We start from the raw sequence: 25,340 nt of genomic DNA, 5'->3' as shown, positions 1-25,340 counted from the left end.
TAAAGGCTCTGTCTAATATGGACTCGGACTCCAACAAGAACGGATTTCTTCATTGTGGGTCTGGTGGTTCCTCTTAAGCAAATCAGAGACTTCCTTGGGTTTGTGGGAATTGTGGGAAACCGGGCACCCCCCGAACCTGTCAATTCCCTCCCATAATCCTGTGTTGCTGTTTAATCATTCAAGAGGGATTAGCACTGCTGGTTGTTTCCCTAATTATAGATCTGAACTCCTCTGAAGAGGTGTGCCTCGCCCTGGACGACTGCCAGAGGTCCGCTGCCTGCTCTGTTCAGTCTCTCCTTTGGCCACACTGAGCACTGAACAAAGGGTTTTCGTTTGAGTTTAAGTAACGCAATGAAGATACCGTCATTATAAATCACTTCCTGTCAAAGAGAAGGGAGAGAAAAACCATCAGGCTGAAAATTAAATAGGATTTTCTTTAGCCAAAACACAATCAACCTGTTCCGTTCCTTCTCCACTTCAAGTGCGTCACCCTATATCTCTTTCCATCTCGAACGCGTATACTTTATGAAACAAACTGTAATGTACCTTTATTGAAGCCCTTTTTTGGAGAATATTCGGATCAAAAGAACATATTAATGCCTAGAAACTCTGAAAAGGGAATAACGATGACAGTCACAAAAGCATTTTGAAGATGACTTGAGGGTCCTTCATGTCAGGTGGACTTACTGTATACTAAATGTTTTTCTGATGCTGCGGTTGTCATACAGTAGGAGGACCAGAGGAGGCTGGTGGAGGTAGAAATTGGAGGACGGGCTCATTGTAATGCATGGAATGGAATGAGGAATGGTATCAAACACACATGTTTCATGCCATTCCTCACTCCATTCTGTTGGGGTCCAGAAAAATGAGAAGAGACGTTCAAGAATTTTGGGCAGTCAAATATTGAGGCTTTTATTAAACTAACTTATTCAGAGCAGAACACACAGTTTTAATCGACTTTGTCCTTGGTGCCGACCATCTATTGTTCTGGGTGACAGGCAATGAATATGCTTAGACAAAAAGAGGACCATGTTTTGGAGGTCATATTGGGGACTGATTCATGACCCAGATAAATGTTTACAGGAGACCCAAAGCACAGAGGGGTTAAAATTAATTCTTAATAATTCTATGCATTACAATGAGCCCGTCCTCATATTTCTACCTCCACCAGCTTCCCCTGAGTAGCACTGTATGGAACAATATGTATCTTTCCTGTGAAGTGGGAGATGGAGGACGGAGGCTCCTGAAAGATGCAGGAGGATGATCTTAGATGTCGCTTCGCTTCCCTCCTCTCTCTGGGGGTGCACAGAGATGTCTAATGTAGTTTGGGGGCTCCCTACTGACTTCAGAAACAGGCAATCTTGCACTACCATGCTTTGTTCACTTCTGAGGGTGACTTTGTATCACAGTAAATACATTTCATTTCTTCAAGGGCCATTATGCAATGATCTAATCCATATTTGATCAAAACATCTTGTTGGGTGATTTCAAACTGTATTATATTCAGTGTTGTTTCCCTACCAAATGAATATGAAGAGACAATAATGTGGAACCAAGTCGTTGAGGAGACGTGTCCTCTTGATATATGTGAAATGCCCTCAAAGTCTTGTCACATTGTGGAAACTATGATATGAACCAACTGTATATACCAGGGGAGGCTGGTGGAGGTAGAAATCGGAGGACAGGCTCATTGTAATGCATGGAACGGAACGACCCCTCATCTGTAGGAAGACGGCATCCTCACACATTAATTACCTGGATTAGAGGCTGAGTAACCTCGTCCCCAGGCTATTGCGCACAATGCATATTAGCCTGGAATAACAACGACTGGAAACCTGGAAACCTGGCCTTAGTAGGAGAGAACTTGCTGAGTAAAGTATGTGTTATTCTTTGATTTCAGCGAATCACATGGCTGCGAGGCATAGGTCCGAATCAGAAACGTGTGGTGTGCAAGCACTGGGGTGAAGTGCTGTGGGAGATGATTGATGTGAGGTAAAGCCAATCGCGATTTGCCGTCCGTTTTCGACGGCCTATCTATTGGCTTAATTAAGGCCAAGTTTGACGCATTGTACACCAGTCCTTTTGCACATTTGGGCGGAAGTGTCTAGGTGCTGAGGAGCTCTCTGTGTGTTTTCAGAGTCTCTGGTCTTTTGAGTCTCCCAGCATTGACTTCAGTGAGGGTTTATTAGTTGTGCTCTGTGGTAATGTTGAAGTCGACTAACATTGAAAGGCCAAATCGAACAATGGCTTCAAAGAGCAATGAGAATGTATAGCCATGTCCCACTGAGGGGATCCAGCTGTAATTAGGACAGTGTTGTTCTTCCATTCTTTTGGTCATGTGACCATTCTCTACTTTTTGCTGTTGGTGATTGATATTTTCTCTCATCGATTTGTCTCTTTTAACGGTAAAACTATTTTTTTTTGTCTTGTACTACTTCAAAACAATCTGTAAACACATCTCTGATGAAATCTCTTTGTATTGTAGTGGTACTTTCAACTACGGCTTGATGAAACAGTTTGTTTCACTTGTGACTAACAAAGGAAGACAACAAAGTAATATAACAACAAAGAATCGAATCATTTGGCTGCATTTTAAATTGAACAAAAATGTGTTGCCTATTATGTTACAATTACAAACATGACAGAGTCCCCTGAAGTTTGCAGGGAGAGAGAGTGTTAGGCTTCTGAATCCCCAAATGTGTGTGGTGTGCTGCTGTGTGCTGGGGTTGTAACAATGGAGGCAGTAATCATAGTTGTTGTTCTCATTTCATCTACCAAATTTCCTGGCACCGCGTCTGGGTCATGCATCGAGACGCCGTAACGCGGAATCGTGTCGTGAGACCGCAGAGCAATTAAAACGGGGAGCAGGATGGGTTTTTTTGTTTTATCTAATTATATCACAATGAATTTAATTATTGTTGTTGTGCCTTGCGCGGGCAACAGTGATGCTTGATCGTTTGTTTGCCTTGATGATGCTCCCTACTCTCTTGACTATACTGAACGTTCTAAATGGTGGAACTCACTTCCTCTGTCTCATTATGCTGATCACACAGCTGTGTGAGGATTGGAGCAAATGTAATAATGCTTTCTATATTTAAGTTTAATCATCCCGTACTTCTAATTGTGGGTGGACAATTCCTAACTCTATTTTTGACAGTATAAAATACCTGTTTATCCATTCACGATGTGCCTCGATGTGCCACAATCTGGATGTGGAACAGCATGATAACAACACTTATGCGAGGTAACAAGACAACCTATGTTTTGTCATTAGACTGCAGGGGAATCCTTCCTCTTCTTCTTCTCTCTCAGCCAACAACAGATGTTTTGACAGCTCTCAGTAGAAAAGGGATAATGATCATTTTCAGATGATTGTGGTCTACCAACTTCCATCCTCCCCACCACCCCCATAACATGGCTATGTGCATGTGCGTGTGCGTGTGTGCGCGTGCGTATGTGGGGGCATGCGTGCATGCATGTGTGTGTGTCACAGAGAGTGATGACATGAACCTCATGCCCTTTACTGCTGTATAAGTGGTGAGCTGAGGGGACCAAGATCACAAGATCAGATAAAAGCGGCCTGAAGGCTGTTTCCCAGCCGTTGTTCTGTCATTGAATCGTTCAGTTGATACAACTCTGCAAGGGGCATCTTATGAGGAACTACGAACTACCTCAGTTCAAAGTTCTTCGGCAAATTCAAAGACAATTTGAAATCCGAAAAAAACCCATTGTGAATGATCCAAAGGCTTTTGAATATACTCTTTGTGGTATTGAAATATTCTTGGTTTTGTTTCTCCTCCCTGCACAGAACATTGTTATAATGTAATCCTCTAATAATCCTGATAGAGTATGTGTGTGTGTGTGTGTGTGTGTGTGTGTGTGTGTGTGTGTGTGTGTGTGTGTGTGTCCTCAGATCACTGCATGCCTCTCCCTCAGAAGAGAGAGGAAGTGGGCATCTAAAAGAGAGGTATGAAAGGAAGTGATGATACTCAGAGAAAGAGAGAGGGAGAGAGAGAGGGAGAGAGAGTGACAGACAGAAAAGAGAAAAAAGAGGGCTTAAAAAAGCACCTTATCCAACCCACTGACAACCAGGAGCATCGAAAAAAAAGAGGACTGAAGAGAAAGAGAATGAGAAGAGGAGAGTGGATGGGGGGGGGGTTGAAGAACTTGAGTGACAGTTACAATCACCATCCCAGTCTGTTCACTAGAATCTAAACTATCAGAGACAGGCCAATACACGTGAAAGTAACACAGTCAGGATCACCCAAGGTAACCTCGTCCCCAGCCTATTACGCACTGTGCATATAAGCCCGAAATAATGACTCAAACCTGGCCTTAGTGGGAGTGAATATATTGAGTAAAGTGTTTGTTTATTATTTGATTTCAGCGAATCACACGGCTGTGAGGCGTAGCTCAGCAAGCGCTGGGGAGGAAGTGCTGTGGGAGATCGTAGAGAAGTCAAGCCAATGGCTATCCGTTGTCCATTTTCATTGCTCTTTCTATTGACTTAATGAAGGCCAAGTTTGCCGCATTGGTCCACCAGACCTTTCACTCATTTGTATAGAAGCGCCTGGGAACGAGATTACTCCCAAGGTAAAGCCGGTCTCCACACATCCCTGTGGCTGTGTCAGTTATTTAGAAGGTGTTAAAGAATACTAGCCTGAGGACACTTGTTAAGAGCCATGCTTTTTCCCACTCAGGCTAGTGCATCAGCTGTAATTGAATTTCAGAGTGCTTGAATACCACCGAGGCCAGCCAGACAGAGTTGTTTTACTAGCCCACCCTCGAGCCGAAGCAGAATAGTGCTCCTCAATGTCATATGGTATCCTTTCTTCTCTCTCTCAATATGTCTTTATCTCTGTTTAATTGGAAACTTTCATGACGGAAATTGTTCGGAAGATTGTTATGCAACCGTCAACAAAATTAATGCCTTTTAAAAAAAAAAAAAAAAACGTTCATTTCCGAAGCACAAAAGCCTCTCCCTGACACGCCGTTTGGAGTCGGCGGGCAATGGGCGGGTTTTTATTAAAGTTCTGTGTCCGTTCCCTGGGCAGCACAATGGCTGTGAGTGATGAATGCCCTCCTCCAAAATCCAATAAGAGGGACGTGGGGACATCTCTCTCCTTCTCTCCCTCTATCCATCTCTTCATCCCTCCATCCACCCGTCCGCCTCCAGGGTCCAAATCAGCCGGCCGTTTGTTCTTGGGGTGATCAATGTTCTCAGACAAACAAGGGAGCCAGATTGCAGAGCTGTGTTGAAATGCCTCGTACCTGCCCATGTCTCTAGTGTAGTGTCCTCAGGCAACACTAAACCCCCAGACCAGGGGAGGCTGGTGGAGGCAGAAAATCGGAGGACGGGCTCATTGTAATGCATGAAATGGAATGAGGAATGGTATCAAACACATATGTCTTCTTCAGTTTTCTGATTTCTACTTCCACCAGACTCCCCTGACCCAGACATTGCACTCACATTGGAGCTGTCTATGGCTGATTTACAGTACAGTAGGGTCATGAAAATAAGCCCCCATGCTTCTAAAGTTTAAGAGCTTGTCTGAAGAGTTAGCACCAAATAACTGGGTCTAATGAAATAGGGTAGGACTTAATTTGAGTCCACTAAGATTTACTGAATACTGAATTCCGATATATATTGGGCCTGTAGGAACGGGCTTGTGTGTGGATGACCATTTGCAATGCCATTAAACAGTGGAGAAGAGCCATTTGGTTGTAAGAAAGATTTAACAACAGTAACTAGTGAGATACCTCCACTCTGTAAATCTAACTCTTGCCTCAAGCTGAGAATGATTGGTGTCTTTCATTAGTTCTCTTCACCGGGAGATCTTCTGGGTGATCTGGCTAAAGACTATTCAATAAAGCAGTCACCGCGTCCTATGTTACGGGACACCGTTTTATACTCGGTGGTGCTCTAGCTAGAATGGTCTCACACGAGAGGCAACAGTGATATTGACAGGGACAGGGACAGGGGACAGGGACAGGGGACAGGGACAGGGGACAGGGACAGGGGACAGGGACAGGGACAGGGGACAGGGACAGGGACAGGGACAGGGACAGGGACAGGGGACAGGGACAGGGGACAGGGGACAGGGACAGGGGACAGGGGACAGGGACAGGGACAGGGACAGGGGACAGGGACAGGGGACAGGGACAGGGGACAGGGACAGGGACAGGGGACAGGGACAGGGGACAGGGACAGGGACAGGGGACAGGGGACAGGGACAGGGACAGGGGACAGGGACAGGGGACAGGGGACAGGGGACAGGGACGGGGGACGGGGGACGGGACGGGGGACGGGACGGGGGACAGGGGACAGGGGACGGGACAGGGGACAGGGGACAGGGACAGGGACAGGGACGGGGGACAGGGGACGGGGGACGGGGACGGGGGACAGGGGACGGGACAGGGGACAGGGACAGGGACATGGCTGAATACAGCCTCTGTCTGACCTTGTCCTATAAACCATTACCTCAGTCTGGTCTAATTATGCAGTCCTAGCGGTGTCACTCTCCACACAGCCGACACAGCACACAAACACAACAAGTCCTTCTACCCAGTAATGACCCTGGACAACGCCCTCGTCAGACGGGCCTTAACGGATCACTTTCATACAGTGAAGGAGTTCCATTGTGTGGATATGGGATAGCAGATGTCCACGCTGCAGTGTACACACATAACAGTCTTGTTGTGTCTCTGGAGGAGGACACACTGTGTTTATCCTAGAGGCTTTTGGAGTTGTCAAAATAGACCGTTGACTAATTGAATCTCAGGATAAGGCCTGAGAATGTGAGGGGATATATAAGATAAGGCTGGTATGCAGGATCTGTTACACACACACACACACACACACACACACACACACTAATGTCGATGTCAATTAAACCTGGCCTGCCGCTCCAGCGAGCCAGCGATGTCTAATGCTTCGAGACCATTCATAATTGAATTGATAATGAGCCTTGGAGGGCAGTGGTAAAATCATCATCATACTCGCTCTGAATTCATATGAAGCTCTCCGATTCAGCCGGACCCCAGTCCTTCAGGACCCCAGTCATTTAGGCTCAGTAAATTGTAAATGCAGTCTTTCACTTCAACATAAAAAAAGAAATGAAATATTCAATGCAAATGGTTGAATTGGCATGAAATCATAATGATGAATGATTTTAGTTTTGTTTTTGAAAGCTGTAAAGCTGACATCCAATTTTGGCCTTGGTGTGTTTTTCAGCAGCTCAGGTGAGGTCTCTGATGGTTTTAGTGAGGCTTGGGCAGCGGAGGGTGTCTGACAGGCAGCAGAGGGAGATTACACCTGCTTTGACAGGTACAACAGGGGGGGGGGGGGCAATAAATAACCCCATAGAGGTACCCACAGTGCTGTACATTGGAGGTGGTTCTTTAAAGAAGTAATGCTAACACACACATAGGCAGTCCATACACACAAACACACACACACACACTTACACACATAAACTATAATTCCAAGCTTGACTTGCTGGTTCTTGTATTCTGGGTCACAAGGTCAATCAGTATTTACTGTATGTGGTTAGGGTTAGGGTTAAAAAAAATATTTTGGTCCCAATGGCAGGTTTCTCTCTTAGTCTAAAGTTACCTGCGCTGCCACAGGCTGCAGGCTCAGGGGACTATGTGTGTGTGTGTGTGTGTGTGTGTGTGTGTGTGTGTGTGTGTGTGTGTGTGTCTTTGTGTGTGTGAGTGTGGCAAGGACAGACTCTCTGATTGAATCCAGCCTGCTGGTCTCTCACACCCCAACGTGTGTGGTTGACGGAAGGTCTTTCCACTGCCCCCACTGTCTGCCCCCCAGCCCACCACCTACTGATGAGATCAGAGCAGTGGCTGAACACCGTTAATAACAGCCTCACCCTCCATACCGGGTCACTGCCCACAGCAGACACACATGATATTGCCTTCAACACTCACACTCTCCCCTTGATAATTAGCTGCGAGGAAACTACGGGTGGTAAGGGTGTGTGTGCGTGTGTTTGTGTGTGTGTGTGCATCTGTTTTTGGTGAAGGTGTGTGTGTGTGTGTGTGTGTGTGTCTTAAAGTTTATACAAACATATGTTCCGATGTGTTTTTTCTTCATCATATTATCCAGTGTTGTGGTTTGATCGAGCAGAATTCTTTTTGAAGTGTGTTGTAATCAATTTTCTCATCAATTACACTGTCTCAAGGCCCTCCTGTGTGTGTTTTGCTTTGTGTCCGCTCGAGTTAATTAGAACAGCACTCCCCTTGTTGTCCTTGAGATAGCAGCTAATTAAAGTAAGCTGTCTGCATCATTGGTTTGTAAAGCCTGTTTCGCTCAGCAATAGAATACCAGCCTATACCGAAATGCGTATGATCATTCACTGTCATCTGGCAGATTGGGCGCGGTGGTTCGCAACGGCATAGGAGAGGCTTTTGAGATTGTGCACGTCCGGGAGGGAAAGCTTCTCTGATTGGCTCTGGCGTTCTTCAAATCGACCAATCCCAAGGCTCCGAACCCCCCCCCCCCCCCCCCCTCCCAATCTCTCTGGGTGCCCCCCCGACCCCCCCCCCCCCGATGTGTTGGCAGTACACTCTCCCCCTATCAGCTGTTATCAGCCTACGGCATGCCATCCTGGCACCTCTGTTTCTCATCACGACAAGGATGTTGACATTTCAAAGTTTTAACCCCGTTATCCGTCTTTCCCCACGCCCAGTCCTCGCCCTAATGACCCTTCACGACCCTGTTAACGACCTGGGCCTCGTGGGGTGGACACCCCACATCTTTTGTGGGAGTCAACCAGAGGTCTTCACCCTCAGTCACCCTCAGCCTTTGTGTTGGCGGTCACCCATGTCCCGCCCTCTTTGTCCCCCAACAGCCCGACAGCTGGATCCTGCTCTCCTTAACTCTGTCTTCCTCTGTCCGGCGGCCATGTTGAATCACTGTATCACTGTGGAGGAAACTGACCTCTTCTGACCCTCCCAGAGGGCATGCATCACATCAATACCCACAGGATCATTTACACGCTAGCACAGGATGAGTTACATGCTATGTGTAATAATTCAACACTATCAAAACCTTCATCAACATCTAGATTGAAAGACACTTCAATATGAAAGGATTTGAAAATGGGCAAAGCCCAAATTGAATGTAGCTTTAATATTGAAATGACGGTGGTTGAATCATATTGTACCACTGTAATGTAGAACACTTCAAAGGTATGACTCAGTAAAGGTATGACTCAAGGCAAAGAAGGGTTAATGAGTGGATCTTTTCAATGCCAAACACGTATTTTTCTCAATTTGGCATGAGAGAATCTAACCGGATATACAGTACTGCTCCTTTTTGATCATTGTTTAAGGTGTTCCCTTTCAAGTTCAATGGCTTTTCCTGACACTTATGAGCACACCTGCAAGGCCCATGAACCACAGAGCTGTAGAATGCAGTGGAGGCTAGTGGAGGTAGAAATCAGAGGATGGGTTCATTTTAATGAATGGAATGAGGAATAATATCAAACACATGGTCTGATACCATTCCTCATTCCATTCCATGCATTACAATGAGCCCGTCCTCTGATTTCTCCCCTGGTACAATGTAGACACAAGGACAGACCTTTTAGCCCAGTCAATACTCAGGTTTCCTTACATAACTTCCCAAACAAGTTAGGTGGGTAAAATCAATACAGGCCTCCGGGCCTCCCAGTCCACACAATGAAACGGTATCAAATAAACACAATGGAACACAGTTGATATGCTCTCTGTCTGCGAAGAGGTGTGGGACTGTCTGCCCATCTGTGATGTCATAATGGCTCTTTTGAAGGGGCCAGACGGAGCGGAGTGTGTTATTACAGATCAGTGGTGGAGGGAGAGGAGCTGGGGTGTTATTGGAGTGTGTTTGAAATAGGAAGCTGGTTTGGGGTGTGATGAGGTCTGTAGGGGGGCTAAGATTGGAGGGTACCCTCTCTCCCCCGGAGGGCTCTGCCATTCAAGCTCCTTCCAGATTGCTTCTGACCAGCTATACATCACTTTAGAGAGGGGGTTTAGTGTGTGGGTGGGTGTGTGTATGTGTGTGTGTGCGTTTGTGTGTGCGTTTGGGTGTGTGTGTGTTTGCGTGCGTGCTTGCGTGCGTGTGTGTGTGCGCGCGCGTTTGTGTGTGTGCGTGCGTTTGTGTGTGTGTGTGCGTGTGTGTGTGCATGAATGCGAGTATGTGCCTGTGTGGTTCTCTTGGAGGGTATGGAAGCGTTCAAACCATAACATAAGATAAATGGCTTTGATATCACATCTTAGGACATTATTCTGTCCTATTGAAATACTATATGATATTTCTTGTAGAAAGGTTGGAAAATGTCAACAAATTCACTTATGGTTAAGTGCAAGTATAGACACTGCTATGACTATAACTGCTTCTGTCATAACTGCCAATTGTAGTCTCCAGCTGAAGTGATGGATCACAAGTGAGATAAGTGTGTGTGTTTTTCAACTGAAATACAGACAATGCCCTCTTCGTCGTTGGACCCCGCAGAGGCAACAGGCTTGCCTCGAAACAGTCGAATAAAACAAACTGCTTCCAAAATCATGACTGGAGGCCATATCAGACCACAGTAAGTGCTCACAGGGTAGTCTGATTGGGCATTTTATAACAACTCCGCAAGTGGCACTCCAGCCTGAGGCAATTGTGTTCTAATCAAAATATCTAGCGTCCCGCTGTTCAAGCACCCACTTCTGGAAATGGCGCAGTAACTGAATGCACCATAATACAGCTGCGGTACAGCCATGGTGCTGCGGCTGCTTAGTCGTCTGGTTGCAAGATGAATTAGACAACTTAACTGAAAGGGCAGCCATCTCAATCAGGAATTTTGGTTTGTAAGTGCTGAAGGTCCTGTGTTGTGTGAAGCGGGTGCTGGACTATATAACCAGGCTGGGGGGGAGACAGGGCCACGTTAAGAGCCTCTTCAACTGTGGAATTGCTTCGTTTGACAAGGCCACCGGCGCTTTGGCTGCTCCTGACAACAAGTGATGATTGCAGTGAGACGCTGCTGCTGTGTATGAGTACTTACATCATCACAGACCTGCCACCGCACACAGACAAAGACATGTAGCATACAGTTACAGAACACACACACACGCACGGAGATAGGTATACACACGCGCGCGCGCACGCGCACACATACACACACATACGCACACGCACACGCACACGCACACGCACACGCGGACACACACACACCTACACACACACACACACACACACACCACACAGACACACACACCACACAGACACACACACACACACACACACACACACACCAATCCTTGTTCAATATGGCTCTTTGTGATGGAATCCTAGATCACGTTCAAATAACATTGTATCCGGTAGGTGACCTGCCCCGGAGACTAACATTTCATTTCCTACAGACTGAGCTGTGTTATGATTTGATATGATATCAGACATATTCCAGATCGCTCTAGTCAGCCACACCACCACCGTCAATGCTGTCGCCTCCCAACCCCAATGCTCTTTTCTCTGTCTGTGTGTCCGGGGTCAGGCGAGCACATTCCTTAGGGAAAGCCCTTTCATCAAGTGAGCGTGTTCGCCGAGGCGTGAGTACCAGACTCAATAAGAGATGCTCTCTATGACCCTCCCTTCACCCCTTTACCAAAAAGGTCCTTTTAATAGATCGCCCTTTCCCGATCTTGTCCCACATTCCTCCGCTCATCTGCAAGTGTGTAAGCTACATATGCAACCCCCCCCCCCTTCATCCCTTCTCCCCTTGGGGCTCTTAAGGGGCCCCATTGTCCTGCCCCCCCCCGCCCATATGAGCCATCTCAAAGCAGGCATTAAAGAGATTGGTGGGGCTCAGCTATTGAGTTGAATTAGACATGGTCAATGTAACCCCAGCGAGACCAAGCCCCTCGGGGAGAGAGGGGGGAGAGAGGGGGGAGAGAGGGGGGAGAGAGGAGGGAGGGTGAATGGGATGAGAATATGGTCGCAATATGTGTTTGAGTGTCGTGGGGTGATGTTTGTGTATATCTTCGTGTTGGGAATGGTGGGCTTCACGGTACAAATGCACACATGAAGGCACACACACGCACACACACATGCACACACACGCACACACACATGCACAGGCACGCACACACACACAAACACACACACACACGCACACACACACACACACACACACACACACACACACACGCACATACACTCACCAAGCACTTTTTTATTAGGAACACTATACTATACTGGGTAGGGCCTCCCTTTGCTCTCAAAACAGCCTCAATTCTTCGTGGCCTTCGATGTTGGAAACATTCCTTTGAGATTCTGGTCCATGATGACATGATTGCATCACACAATTCCTGCAGATTTTTCAGGTGCACTTTCAAGCTGTGAATTTCCCGTTCTACCACATCCCAAAGGTGTTCTATTGGATTCAGATCCGGTGACTGGGAAGGCCATGAAGAACACTGAACAACTCATTGTAATTTTCATGAAACTAGTTTGAGATGACTTTTCCTTTGACATGGTGCATTATCATGCTGGAAGTAGCCATTAGAAGATGGGTAAATTGTGGCCATGAAGGGATGCACGTGGTCAGCAACAATACTCAAATAGGCTGCCGCATTCAAGCGGTGGTTAATTGGTATTAACGGGCCCAAAGTGTGCCAAGAAAACATTCTCCACACCTTCTTCACCATGAGAAGGTGTACAGGTGTTCCTAATAAAGTGTTCAGTGAGTGTATATATACCCCTAATGACATGGTTGTTATCCAATGCAAGATAATTGGTCATATAAAAGTTGTCATGCCGTACATTCTTATACTGGACTTGATATTGCTGATATATAGCTTTTATATTGTATCTCTAAATGGCCATTAGCTAAATGCTGATATCTGGTGATTTCTCTAGTGAGGCTGGTTTATACCCGGCTGGTTATTCTCTCTCCGTGGTTGTCTGTTCTTAAGTGTGTCTGCTTCCTTGGTTCAGTTATTTCCCCAGGTGGACAACCAAGCGAAATGATGTTGAGAGAAAAGTGTGAAAATATGCAACATTGGATTTTGTAAAAAAACGGATTTGATTATAAATATTGACTGTCGTCTTAGGTGGGCTTTAAATGAGAAACAGGTGTTGATTCCTTCTGTCGCTGTCCAGCTGTGCCCGTAAGGGTGTTACTCAGGGGAGGCTTGTGGAGGTAGACATCGGAGGACGGAGGATTGTAATGCATGGAACATCATGTGTGTTTCATACCATTCCTCATTCTGTTCTGTGCATTACAATGAGCCCCGTCCTCCGATTCCTACCTCCACCAGCCTCCCCTTGGTCTTACTGCCTGATGATGGATATTAGTATTCAGGATATTAGTATTCAGCTGGTGCTAGAGCTGACAATGAGGTTAGCGTAGCAGAATGCTCTGTCAGGACGACTCATTTTTCAGACACTTACCACACGTGGGGGCTTAATTATAAATCCTCATATAAGACGATTAACAATCACATCTAATCAAAGTAGCTTATAATCAAAATGCATCAAAGATTGGAGTCCTTGGAGACTTCCGTTCCGGAAATTACAATCCATCGATTCATGTATTTTCAATTTTTTCTTTCTACACCGTAACCACAAACATCTCTCCGTTCGTCCTAAAACTCTTATTTCCTTCTGATAGAGACTACCTTGTTTTTTTTCCCCCCTGTGGACTGGCTGCAATCTAATCAGTGTCTTAATTGATTCAGATGAAATTCGGTTGAGAGAGTTTGTATTGAGTTGTAATTAGAGATGCTCCCCTGTGGGCTTAGTTAAAAAGTAGACCCGTCCGGATGAGTAAGGTGGCGAAAAAAGCTCATGGCCCTATATTGGCGCAGAAATGGTGGAGCGGAGAGGTGAGCCGGTGACTCATTCTAGACCTTTATGATCGATACGGAGGGAAACCGCACACACCTGCGTGCCCGGTGGCCCTGTGGAACCTGATAGAATCGTGAGAGTTTTAAAGAGGGACTTTTTACAGCTTCCACCATCCTTCACCGGCCCCTGCCTTTGCTTTAGTTTAAGGGGAAAGGCAGCATTTTCAATGAGGCTGTTGAGTTGAAATGACCTGAGAGACCAGAGAGTGAGCAGAGGGCATCAAACAGCTGCAGAGCAGGGGAGGCTGATGGAGGCAGAAATCGGAGGATGGGCTCATTGTAATGCATGGAACGGAATCAGGAATGGTATCAAACACGTGTGGTTTGATACCATTCCTCATTCCGTTCCGTTCCGTTTCATGTATTACGATGAGCCTGTCCTCCGATTTCTACCTCCACCAGCCTCCATCCACAGCAGCAGAGCATATGCTCTGGAGAAGGAGATGAGCTTCTCTCCCCCTAATAGAATATTCAGTCTACAGGGCCCTTGGCTTGGGTATGATCCAGCCAAGCTACTCCACGATATGCCCACGAGACTCAGTCTGACCTTCCTGTCAAAGACAGACTGGGTGGTGGTGGTGGTGGTATAAATACTATTATGTATAGAAAGGTATTTATTTAGCATATTTACCAACTGTGAGAGGAATCCTCTCTGTTGATGCTTTGTATAAATGCACACACGAGTACACACAGGCACACACACACACACACACACACACACACACACACACACACACACACACACACACAGACACACACACAGACACACACACACACACACACACACACACACACACACACACACACACACTGTAGGCTACCTGTTGTCGTTATGTGCTCCGTTACCATGGCTACGCAACGGCATCAGCAGTGGGTGAGCTGATCGAACATTGGAGATCTCAAGGACTGGACCTTATGTCTCAGGCGACGCGGCCCGTCCCTGCCCCATCACAGAGCTGTTGACAGGAGACGTGGCTGGCCATTTGTTACTCTAATCCCAGGGAAGTTTCTCTAAGCCAAAAGCACACTGTCCAGGGATAATTGACTGGTTCTCTCTCTCTCTCTCTCTCTCTCTCTCTCTCTCTCTCTCAGGCAGTTTGCTGTGTCTGCTGTGCACACTGGTCCCTGCCTCTAGATGCACTGTGTGTGTGTGTGTGTGTGTGTGTGTGTGTGTGTGTGTGTGTGTGTCAGACAGCTGACTCTACCCCGCATTGTAGACTGCCCTGCTTTCATCCTGGCAAACAACACAGCTAATCCACCAGCATGAGGGAATCAGAAGGGGGCCTGTCTGTCTTTCCTAGTGGGGGTCTCTGGAGTGTCCTCACTGGGGGTGCTGTGGTGGGCACACACTCACACACACACACACACACACACACACACACTCACAAACACACAGCAGCCGTCGCTACATTGGTTGGCCAGCTCTGCCCACTTGCTGTGACCCAGTGGGGAGAATGACCAGCTGTTCAGGGATGGCATTTGCCAGTTATGGGGGATAGGAGCATGTGTGTGGTGTGTGGTGTGTGGTGTGTGGTGTGTGGTGTGTGGTGTGTGGGGTGTGTGTGTGTGTGTGTGTGTGTGTGTGTGTGGTGCGGGGGGGGTGCGCGTGCGTGTGTGTGTGTGTGGTGTGTGTGTGTGTGTGGTGGTGGTGCGCGTGCGTGTGTGCGTGTGTGCGTGTGTGTGTGTGTGGTGTCTGTGTGTGTGTGTGGTGTGTGTGGTGGTGGTGCACGTGCGTGTGTGCGTGTGTGTGCCTATGTTTGTGTGAAAAAGGGGTCTGATGCGTGTTTGTGGACTAATTAATTCACATCTGTCAACCCACGCTGCCAGCAGAGCCTGGATACACACACACACACACACACACACACACACACACACACACACACACACACACACACACACACACACACACACACACACACACACACACACACACACACACACACCTGCTGGTCTTTATCCACTGCTCTGTATCTGTGTCTATGCCAAGTACAGGTTTTTGAGGCTAAGAGCTGATGCTCTTCTCTCTTCTCCCCACCAAGCTTTATTCTGACACCTGTTGTACTTTGACCTTCAGATTTGAATAGGGGAGGCTGGTGGAGGTAGAAATCGGAGGACAGGCAAATCAATGTAATGTAATGCATGGAATAACATGCAATAACAAAAATCATACTTTCTATTTCAAATCATGAATCTAGGATATTGAGACTAGTCTTGCAAGATGTCAACAAATCCAAATGGTGACTGTGTTTTACAAAGGGAGGCTTTGTAAAACACAGGGATGTTTGGAAGGCAGTAGACCCTGAAGACCCCCTCTAGACACCCACCCCTTCCTCAAACTAGCAATACTGTACGCATTCAGTGCGTGCGTGCGTGCGTGCAGCCGTCTTTGTGCGTGCGTGCGTGTCACGCTCAAACAGCACTGTATGTCTAAGGCTTTCCCCTGCCATGGCGGATATGGGATGTGGGTTTCTTGGCTGCTGCTATGATGCTTGTTGACTATGCCGTATTGTCATGGTGAATGCCCCCCCGAATCCCTCTTATGGTGCATTCACCTAATTAGTTACCAGCTGTAGAGCAAGGGGTAATTGATTGTGGGCCAATGCGGTTGATTTGCAACCCAACCAAGCTAATAATTTGTTATTGATCGGTCCATTAAAAGGAATAACAACACAGGGGAGCCTAACCCCGTGCATCTGGAGTGCAGAAGTTGATGCTTTCAGTTTTTTAATCTACTTTAATGATATTAAACGCCACAACGCTAACATCGCAAGAAACAGCGAGGTTGGCGATGATGAACTGCGGACTTCAGCCGCGCTCCTCCAGCCCATACGTTACGTCTGCAGGAGATTGCATTCGCGGCGGAAGTGTGTGTGTGTGTGTTTTGTTCGAGGCAGCCTGAAGCACTTTCATCTGGGGTAGTTTAGCTGGCTGCCGTATACCTACAAGACCCTGCGAAGGCTGCTCTGAGGGGATGAATAAGTTATTTATACAATAATGTGCGTCATATATTTTGGAAGTGTTTTGAGGATAGGTCATAGTTGTGAGAGAACAGCTGCGGAGGCATTTTTTATGCATATTTCTATGAGGTGTAGATTTTAAGTGGATACGGTTGAGGTACATTGACTTGTGGAAACGTGGTGGCCCATAGAGCAATCCACCCTCTTATTCAATTTTCCGATATTAATCGGCCGTTAAATTAACTTCTGAGGTTTAATTGCACATTTTTAAAGATGATCGTAGGGTCAAGGGTTAGGTACCTCACAGAGATGGTTTGTGATTTAAGTGGGTGTTGTCTCTGCAGTTTTGCTTTCCTGACTTTCTCTCTCCCCCACCCTCTCTCTTCTCTCCCTCTCTCTCTCTCTCTCTCTCTGTCTCTCCCCCCACCCCCCCGTCTTTCTCTCTCTCTCCCACCCTCCACCCCACTTTTCCCCCCCTCTATCTCTCCCACCCCCCCTCCCTCTCTCTCTCCCTCTCTCTCTCCCACCCCCCCTCCCCTCTCTCCCCCTCTCTCTCCCACCTCCCACCTCTCTCTCTCTCTCTCTCTCGTTCCCTTCTTTCTCACAGTCATATCCTAGAGGCCCACCTTGGCAGTTAGAGGAGAGGTCCGCCCCCATCACCATGACAGCGTCGTCGCGGGACTCCGCCCCCCTGTCTGTGCCCGGCCTGCTCCTCTTCCTCCTCTTCCTCCTTCTCCCCATCTCGCTGTCCCAGAATCCCCTGCTCCTGCCTGCCCCTGCCCCCACGCCGGACCCCCAGTCCCGGCCAGAGTGCACCCGTAGAGAGCACCCAGTAGTCACTGTCCAAGGTGAGTCATACTGTCAACCACACCTCCTCTCAAGGTCCTCACTGAACCTTGTTTACACCCACACTGATGCTCCTCCTTCTCACTGTACAAGCGAGCCCCTTTTATTGACCCTACGCCCCACGTGATTATTAACCCTCCTATGAACACTTTGGAGCAACGGAGGCTGGTGGAGGTGTTCATCGGAGGATGGGCTCATTGAAATGCATGTGTTGGATATCATCATCATCATCCTCTGTGGATGGAGGTATTTACCCACATGCTACTGCTATTTAAATGTCACATAGACAACATCATTTCAGTTCCTGATGTACTGTATTCTGCTCATTAAGGTTATCCTCGGGGTTGAAGGCGAGGCATAACTAGGGATTCTAGATTGTTCTTTTGCTATTGTCTTGAGTAATACGTTTACTTTTTTCTTCATTCCTCATTCCATTCCATACATGACAATGAGCCCGTCCTCCGATTTCTACCTCCACCAGCCTCCCCTGCTTTGGATCATCCTTCCACCCTCACCATACTCTATGTACTATGTCTGAGTCTGAGGTGGATTGTGTGGTTTTACAATATTACCTGAGAAAACATGGCTTTTCTTTCCAAATAAAGTTTTCGGTGAAATTGTTTGACCCTAGGGATGCATGCCAAGGGAAGAGTGTGAAAATCAACACCTGTTATGATTAAATTGCGGCAGATTGTTCAGAGCCAGAAAGCGGGCGGGACCTATCTCAGAGATCAACTCTTTGTCCAGACATGCTTTAGAAGCGCATCTCATATCATAGTCAAGAGATGCTGCGGATGCCAGCAGCGTTTGACAGACACACCGCTCGTACGGCGAGATAAACAGTTTTCATTTACCGACGTCTCTGCCAGCTTCAATAACGCCATGCTTTGGCACACACAGACACGCCAAGACAGTGAGGACATTGTGTACGGTGATATCCCTATCTACTATCTGACCTGCTTATCTATGCGGCCCGAAAACAAGGTGTTCTTCACGCTGACAAATTGAAGAGGATGAACACTATTAAAAATGGCTGTGTTTATTTCAGGATAGGAGTGTTTTTTTTTTTTTTTTGGGTGTGTTTGCTTTTCCGAAGGGGCATTACAAAGATTGTGGGGAAAAAACATTTTCAAATGTTCAGCGGGGAGACAGAGTCTGAAAATGGAGCGATAGCCAAAGGGGTTTCTTATTATTGGAAATATGCCCAAACACTCCAAAAACAATGGTTCATATAGACGTTTCCTGAGGCCCTTTGCTACTTATTGTAGTGGAGCATTGTTTCCTGAGATAGTGTTTCTGAAGCCATTTGATCAATGTTACCATGAGGTCCCAGGGTCCGTGAGGGGGCCGTGAAAGGGTACAGTTTGTCTGGTAATGTTTAACACCAAGTGGGCCCTGTGTGTAGTTACATTGTAATAACTGTAGGAACATAACGTGGTACTATACTTGTGCCAAGGGAGGCTGGTGGAGGCAGAAATCGGAGGATGGGCTCATTATATTGCATGGAACGGCATGAGGAATGGCATGAGGCATTCTTCATGCCGTTCCTTGCGTTAGGGTATGTTAGGGATACACCACTTCTGTAATAACACAAACTAATCAACGCAATTCCAAAGCTAGTACAACTGAACCTCTTGAATACAATGTACGTAACCGTAATCGCATCCTTACTTCACAGGTTGGTACTGGGGAAGCATACTGTAATGTAAAGTGTTACCTTTAACAATACCTTTACAAAATGTCACCCGGTTACCTTCCTCAGATCCATCCACCCCCCCAGTAACCTCTGTCCAGATAATCCCAGCCTGCTGCTGCTATCAGTGCAGCACTTCAAAGGCCATGCCACTTCTGAATGGCTCTCACGCTCGCAGCAGACGCTCCATTAGCTTAGCATAGGCGGCGGCAGTCTAACCCTTTATGTGATTTATCCATATAGAAAGCCCCAGAACAATGAAGGTGTCAGCTAAAAACCTTGAGATTAGGCTCAGTGATTGATGAGCGTTTTATAGTGAGCTATTGAAGCGGTCACAGAGTGGAGTCACCTGGAGAAGGCTGAGGGTTGTGTGGGCGGTCGAGGTGGGGGGGGGGGAGCTTTGTAATCTGTGGCTCGGTGCATCTGAGCACGGATAAGGGATCTGGGGGTCTCGCCTCCCTCCCAGAGCCTCTCTGAAGCTGGTCCCCTCCACTGGAGCATGCTATCCGCATTTGGGGCCCGGCCTCAGGGTCTTAAGATGGTCCGGTTGGGCTCACTGGCATAGCTTAAACAGACACACAGTGTGTGACATTTGGCAGCAATGTAGAGACACTTTATAGGACTGTGTGAGTGGAGAGATCTCAGTGCAGTAACACCTTCGGAGGACAGACACATTATTGAAGTTGTCACCAGAGATGTTGACGATAGTGATTGTTATCATGGGAAGGTGTTGGGGGAGAGAGAGAGAGAGAGAGAGAGAGAGAAAGAGAGAGAGAGAGAGAGAGAGAGTGTGTGTGGATAAGCCTCTGTTGTTCATGTATCACTCTCTCCGTCACCTCTCCAGTGTCACAGCTGTCTCACATCCCAATCTGCCATCAGAACAGGGGGATAATCTCTCCGGACCGAGCATCAGAACACAGAATCAGCTCGCACATTCCACAGATCGGAGGATAAAACGCGGCCGGCGTGGCACGCAACCGCCGTGGAAGAAGTGGCACGTACCACGACAAGTCACCCCTCTCCTCAGAGCCCTACGTAGAGGGCCGTGACCAGCTTAGTCTGTCCGAACACGTGCCGTCCACTCACTATCACAGGTGCTGAGTTGAGGGGGGGGGTGAAGATTGTGGATAGGTAGAGAAGAGGAGGAAAGGGAGGGGTGAAGATTGTGGATGGATAGAGAGGAAGAAGAAGAGTGATGACGATTGTGGGTGGATAGAGAAGAGGAGGAAGAGGAGGGGTGAAGATTGTGGATGGATAGAGAGGAAGAAGAAGAGTGATGACAATTGTGGGTGGATAGAGAAGAGGAGGAAGAGGAGGGGTGAAGATTGCGGATGTGTAGAGAGGAGAAAGAAGAAGAGTGATAAAGATTGCCCATAGAAGCCACTCTCAGAGGGACTTGCAGTCTGAAGGCACGGTTCCCTGCTGTGCTTGAAATCACTGTGATGAGTCTTCTCCAAGAGTGAGTCAAGGAGCCATCTTCTGTCTTCCCCTCTCTCCTCCACTCTCTCCATCCCTCTCTCCACTCTCCCCATCCCTCTCTACCTCTCTCCCAAAGCTGCTGTAATTGGCAGAGGATTGTTTCATCTGGTTCACAAGACCCTTTCACTATCTGTTCTCGTCTGGATAATAGCGCTGTCATTTAAACCGTGTCGCCATCCGAGGGGCCTCTTGGGAATGGCAGAGCGATGTTTTCAGAGTCTGTGATAACCCTGAGGGAGGTGTGCAAGTTTTGAGGCCCGCCACTTGCGATTCCGAAGCACCTAATTGGCCTGCGATATCAGGGGGCGGCCGGCGGACGGATCCATCCGTCTTTCTGTTTGCTGAACTGCCCTCCTCCATCACTTCTTCTTCTCAGACTGTAGTTAGCATGCCGCTAGGCCCTGGCTCTTATCCACTGATGTGCTATCAGGCTGGAGGGCCCTGGGAAGGCCAATACAGAGAGTTTGACTTGATTGCCACTCTGGTTGAAATGAAGGAAAGCAACAACTCTTGCTCTCTTTCTTTCCTCTTTTTCTCTCTCTCTCTCTCTCTCTCTCTCTCTCACACACACTCTATTTTGCTCTCTCTCTCTCTCTCCCTCTCTCTCTCTGTCTTTCTCTTGCTGAGGTGATGAGTCATCGTGGTCCTTGCTCTGAGTGTCTTTACCTGCCCCCCCCCCCCATCTGCTTCACCTCGCACCTCTGCTAAATTGCCAGCCATGGATGTTTTGTGGCCATTGGTTTTGAGAAAGATGTCCTTTCATGTTTCTGCTTGGCTGCATGGCCTGGTGATTAACCCCCCAACTCACACGCACACACGCACACACGCACACACACACAACACACACACATGCATGCACGCACACACGCACGCACACACGCACACACACACACACACACACACACACACACACACACACACCTCTCCTTCTCCCCAGATCAGCCATGAGTGTGTCACACTCTCCCTCCCTCTCTTCCCTCGTCCAGACCGTCCATCCCTCTCTCAGCCGACATGGTCCGCATCCCAGTTCTCCATTATCAGCTCCGTCTGGAGGATCGAGGGATCTGCTTCACTGAGGCACAGCAGCCTCTATTCTCCAACCGTAGGCTGTGGCCCCTCTATAGCTCAAATCCAAATCCAACATCAAGCCAGGGGAGACTAAACAAAACCCATTTTGGAGGAATTTGGGCAGATAAGCTCCAATCTGCCGTGTCTGATAAGATCCCGGGTGCTCTGCTGAGAGAGGAGCTGATCCCCCTGGGAGGGGGAGAGAAAGAATGGAGGAGAACATTGTTATTGCATGCAACAGCTTTCCTTATACGCCGACATTCAATTACTTCAACATTCAATCAGTCCCATTGAGCTTTCTAAACATTTCCATTCACCAGCTGCCAGATACTATGTTGTTTTCTTCATTGAGCTGGACACAAAAGCTATTTGCGACTGAAGTAGCTAGAGTAGTGTGTATTTGATTTAGCTGCAGTGGCATGAGCAGTTTGCAGTCCTGGGGTCAGTTTCACCAAAAGCTTCTTAGCTAAAGTAGTACTTTATCTCTTCTGAAAATCCAGGCCCACTCCTCTCCTAGACCAGACAAGTTTTTCATGAAACACATTTTGTTTCTTTCATGAACAGAAGATTGACCTGCAAACATGGATTTTTACAATTGTCACCAGTGCACAGCTTTGCTGCTGGGTTGTCAGGAGATCTTAAGCACTACTTAAGCTACAAAGCTTTTGGGAAACTGACCCCTGGTCCATGAGATAACTGTGTGGTACAGTCATTGTTTTGTCCAAATCCTGTTAGTGAAGCATTGTGTGTATCTATATCCCGTAGGAGGTTGTTGACAGACAGGTACCTTTAACATAATATCCCTCATTCATACCCCATTAAACTTTATAGCACCTGAGGGGAGTCAATGAGCTCAATTATAATTGTAATGAGAAATGGCTGTGTTGATGATATTTATTTTCTATTTATAGCATAAATGTAATTTCAGAAAAACATTGCTACCCCAGAATAATGACTTTACCACAAGGCTCGAAAAAAGGCACGCACACAAAACCGTTTTATTTCCAAGGTTATCTGACCCGTGTCAACTGCCAATGGTTTTGTGTGCATTTAGGAGATTTGAAAGTCAACAAGAGGCATTCAACTGACAACAAGAGGCATTCAACTGACAACAAGAGGCATTCAACATCAGAGCCTTGATGACCATCTCTCTTTCTAATTAAACTTTTGTAATTTGAATCCGGAAATGAGAGTTTTCTAATCTCCTATCAGTCTCTCAGAGCTTTATTTAATGGTGTTCACTGCTTTGCTCGCTCTCTCTCTCTCTCTCTCTCTCTCTCTCTCTCTCTCTCTCTCATGCGACCCTGCTCTGCCTGCCTTTCAGAAGGGTGTCTTGGGTCACACAAACAGAGAAGTCCTCAAATACCTCACATTAGACAAGATTAATCATGGGGACCAAGTGATCACATGACTCCATATCTCCATCATGCCCCCACTGCCCACCCAATCTCCACTACAGAGGACATTCCATGGTGTCCCGACCACGTTTGGATTAGATAAAGGAAGATTGGGGACAGCAGAATGATGGCGCCCTTTATCTAATGTCTTGGTTGTCTAGTTTGCCAACTTGAGGAGAGATCTTGCATTCCAGCAGATTTCATGCGAAGAAGGGATTTGGATTATGTGTGTGTGTCTGTTTGTGTCTCCCTCAACTGTTTGTCTTTTATCTCACAATTACTGGGAACAAATTTGGTGGGCGGTTGGCTGAGCAAAAGCAGTGTTTTTTTTTTTTTTAAATGCAGCTGCTAAATCCTTCATATTTGCAGCTTGCAGACGAAGCCACTTGGTTTTATTCATATGATGATAGCTCTGTGAGGAGAAGCAGTCTGTTTTAATTCTGTCTCGACAGAGATATAAAGGTTATGATTCATGTCCCCTCGAGGGGTCTGAGGCTCTGTCCTCATCCGCCAGCTCTGGTGGCTAATGCATTAATCTGTCGCTCTGCTGATTGGTGAAAAAAAAAAATGCAATAATCGTCCATCAACTCCGGATCGAGACCAGGGGCCACCACCACAGAGGGAGGGGTAGGGTTTTCATATTTCTCCTTCTTTATGGTGCATGGACCGCCCTCCCGCCCATCACCCGGCCGTCTGACTTTATGAGGTGAAGGAGCTGTCTGCTCATATAAAACCACTTGTAAGCAAGGGGATAAATGTCTGTCAAAGAAAAGCCCTTACTGTCTAAAAGCCTTTTAACAAAGTAAACAAGGCCATTCTCGCGAGTAAGAGTCTTATGTGCTGAACCATATTCGGCAAGACACTCTTGTGGGTGCGTAAAAAGCTTTTATACGCAGCTACTTCATCCCTGTGTGATTTTCGATTCACTCAAAGAAACGATGCGTGTCTCTTAAAACTATTTACACCATTTGATGTAAACGCACATGGAAACACATACCCAACTGAATATCATTAAAATAGATGTTGTTTTCTCTGTTATGTGTCTGGGCTTGGCTGATCCCAACACTGATTGTATTAAGATGATCCTGAGGTTATCAGCACCGTCCTCTGACCCGCGGAGCCAGCCAGCTCTTCTGTCAGCAGCCCGCATCATCTCCCCAGGCGCTCTGTCTCTCCTCAGAGACCGCGCCACGCACACTCCACTCACCCAGGCCAGGCCGGAGAGCCTGCATGCTGGGTACACATGCTCATTAGAGGCCCCTGGGGAAGGTCTTAACAACCCCACTCTGTCATGCAGATTGGGATTGTTTTGACAATGTTTAGGGAACGTGACAAGGGCCTCTGGTAAATAGCCAAGAGGGAAGGTCCTCTGGTCGACCATCTTGGGAGATAGTGTTGAAAGATATACACACACAGACTCACTGTTGCTCTCTGCTGTAGGGGTGTTTAATCTTGAACACAATTTAGGGGCTGTTTGTTTAAGAAAGTGAGAAACATTTTCTACCACTCCCCCCCCCCCCCCTACTCCTGTCACCTACATCCTCCCCCCAGGCTTGGTCCACGACCATTAATCACAGGCTGACATGCAGGTGGTTCTCCTCCTTACTTGTTCTGTCCTGTGTGTGTGTGTGTGTGTGTGTGTGTGTGTGTGTGTGTGTGTGTGTGTGTGTCTGTGTGTGTGTGTGTGTGTGTGTGTGTGTGTGTGTGTGTGTGTGTGTGTGTGTGTGTGTGTGTGTGTGTGTGTGTGTGTGTGTGTGTGTGTGTGTGTGTGTGTGTGTGTGTGTGTGTGTGTGTGTGTGTGTCCGTCCCACATCTGAGACATTAAACCCATAATTACACGTTCAACCTGAGAGAGATGGATGTGAAGTTGTGAGAGGAACACCAGTGGATGCAACCTATGATTAGTCAACTCTTGTCTCGTTATGTCTTTATAAATTATGCTGCAGCATGATGATGCCATATGGTTCCAATCCATCCTTAAGCCTAGTTAATTCACTGGTTCACTGCTGTACTGTA

The 25,340-nt window shown here is 47.2% G+C and overlaps 1 protein-coding gene across 1 annotated transcript in view; it reads left to right on the top strand.

Moving 5' to 3' along the window:
* Window positions 1-25,340, top strand: part of sema5ba (sema domain, seven thrombospondin repeats (type 1 and type 1-like), transmembrane domain (TM) and short cytoplasmic domain, (semaphorin) 5Ba) — a 101,491-nt gene that overhangs the window by 26,065 nt on the left and 50,086 nt on the right. Inside the window, exon 3 of the mRNA XM_083681862.1 lies at window positions 17,449-17,689. Within this exon, the coding sequence (XP_083537988.1) occupies window positions 17,503-17,689 (187 nt within the window). The 5' untranslated portion in view covers window positions 17,449-17,502. The remainder of the gene's footprint in view (window positions 1-17,448; window positions 17,690-25,340) is intronic.

The sequence above is a fragment of the Argentina silus genome (genome assembly GCF_951799395.1).
Source record: "Argentina silus genome assembly, chromosome: 12".
Taxonomy (NCBI): Eukaryota; Metazoa; Chordata; class Actinopteri; order Argentiniformes; family Argentinidae; genus Argentina; species Argentina silus.
The sequence above is the reverse complement of the archived record's forward strand: the minus strand, read 5'-3'. Positions and strand labels throughout refer to the sequence as shown.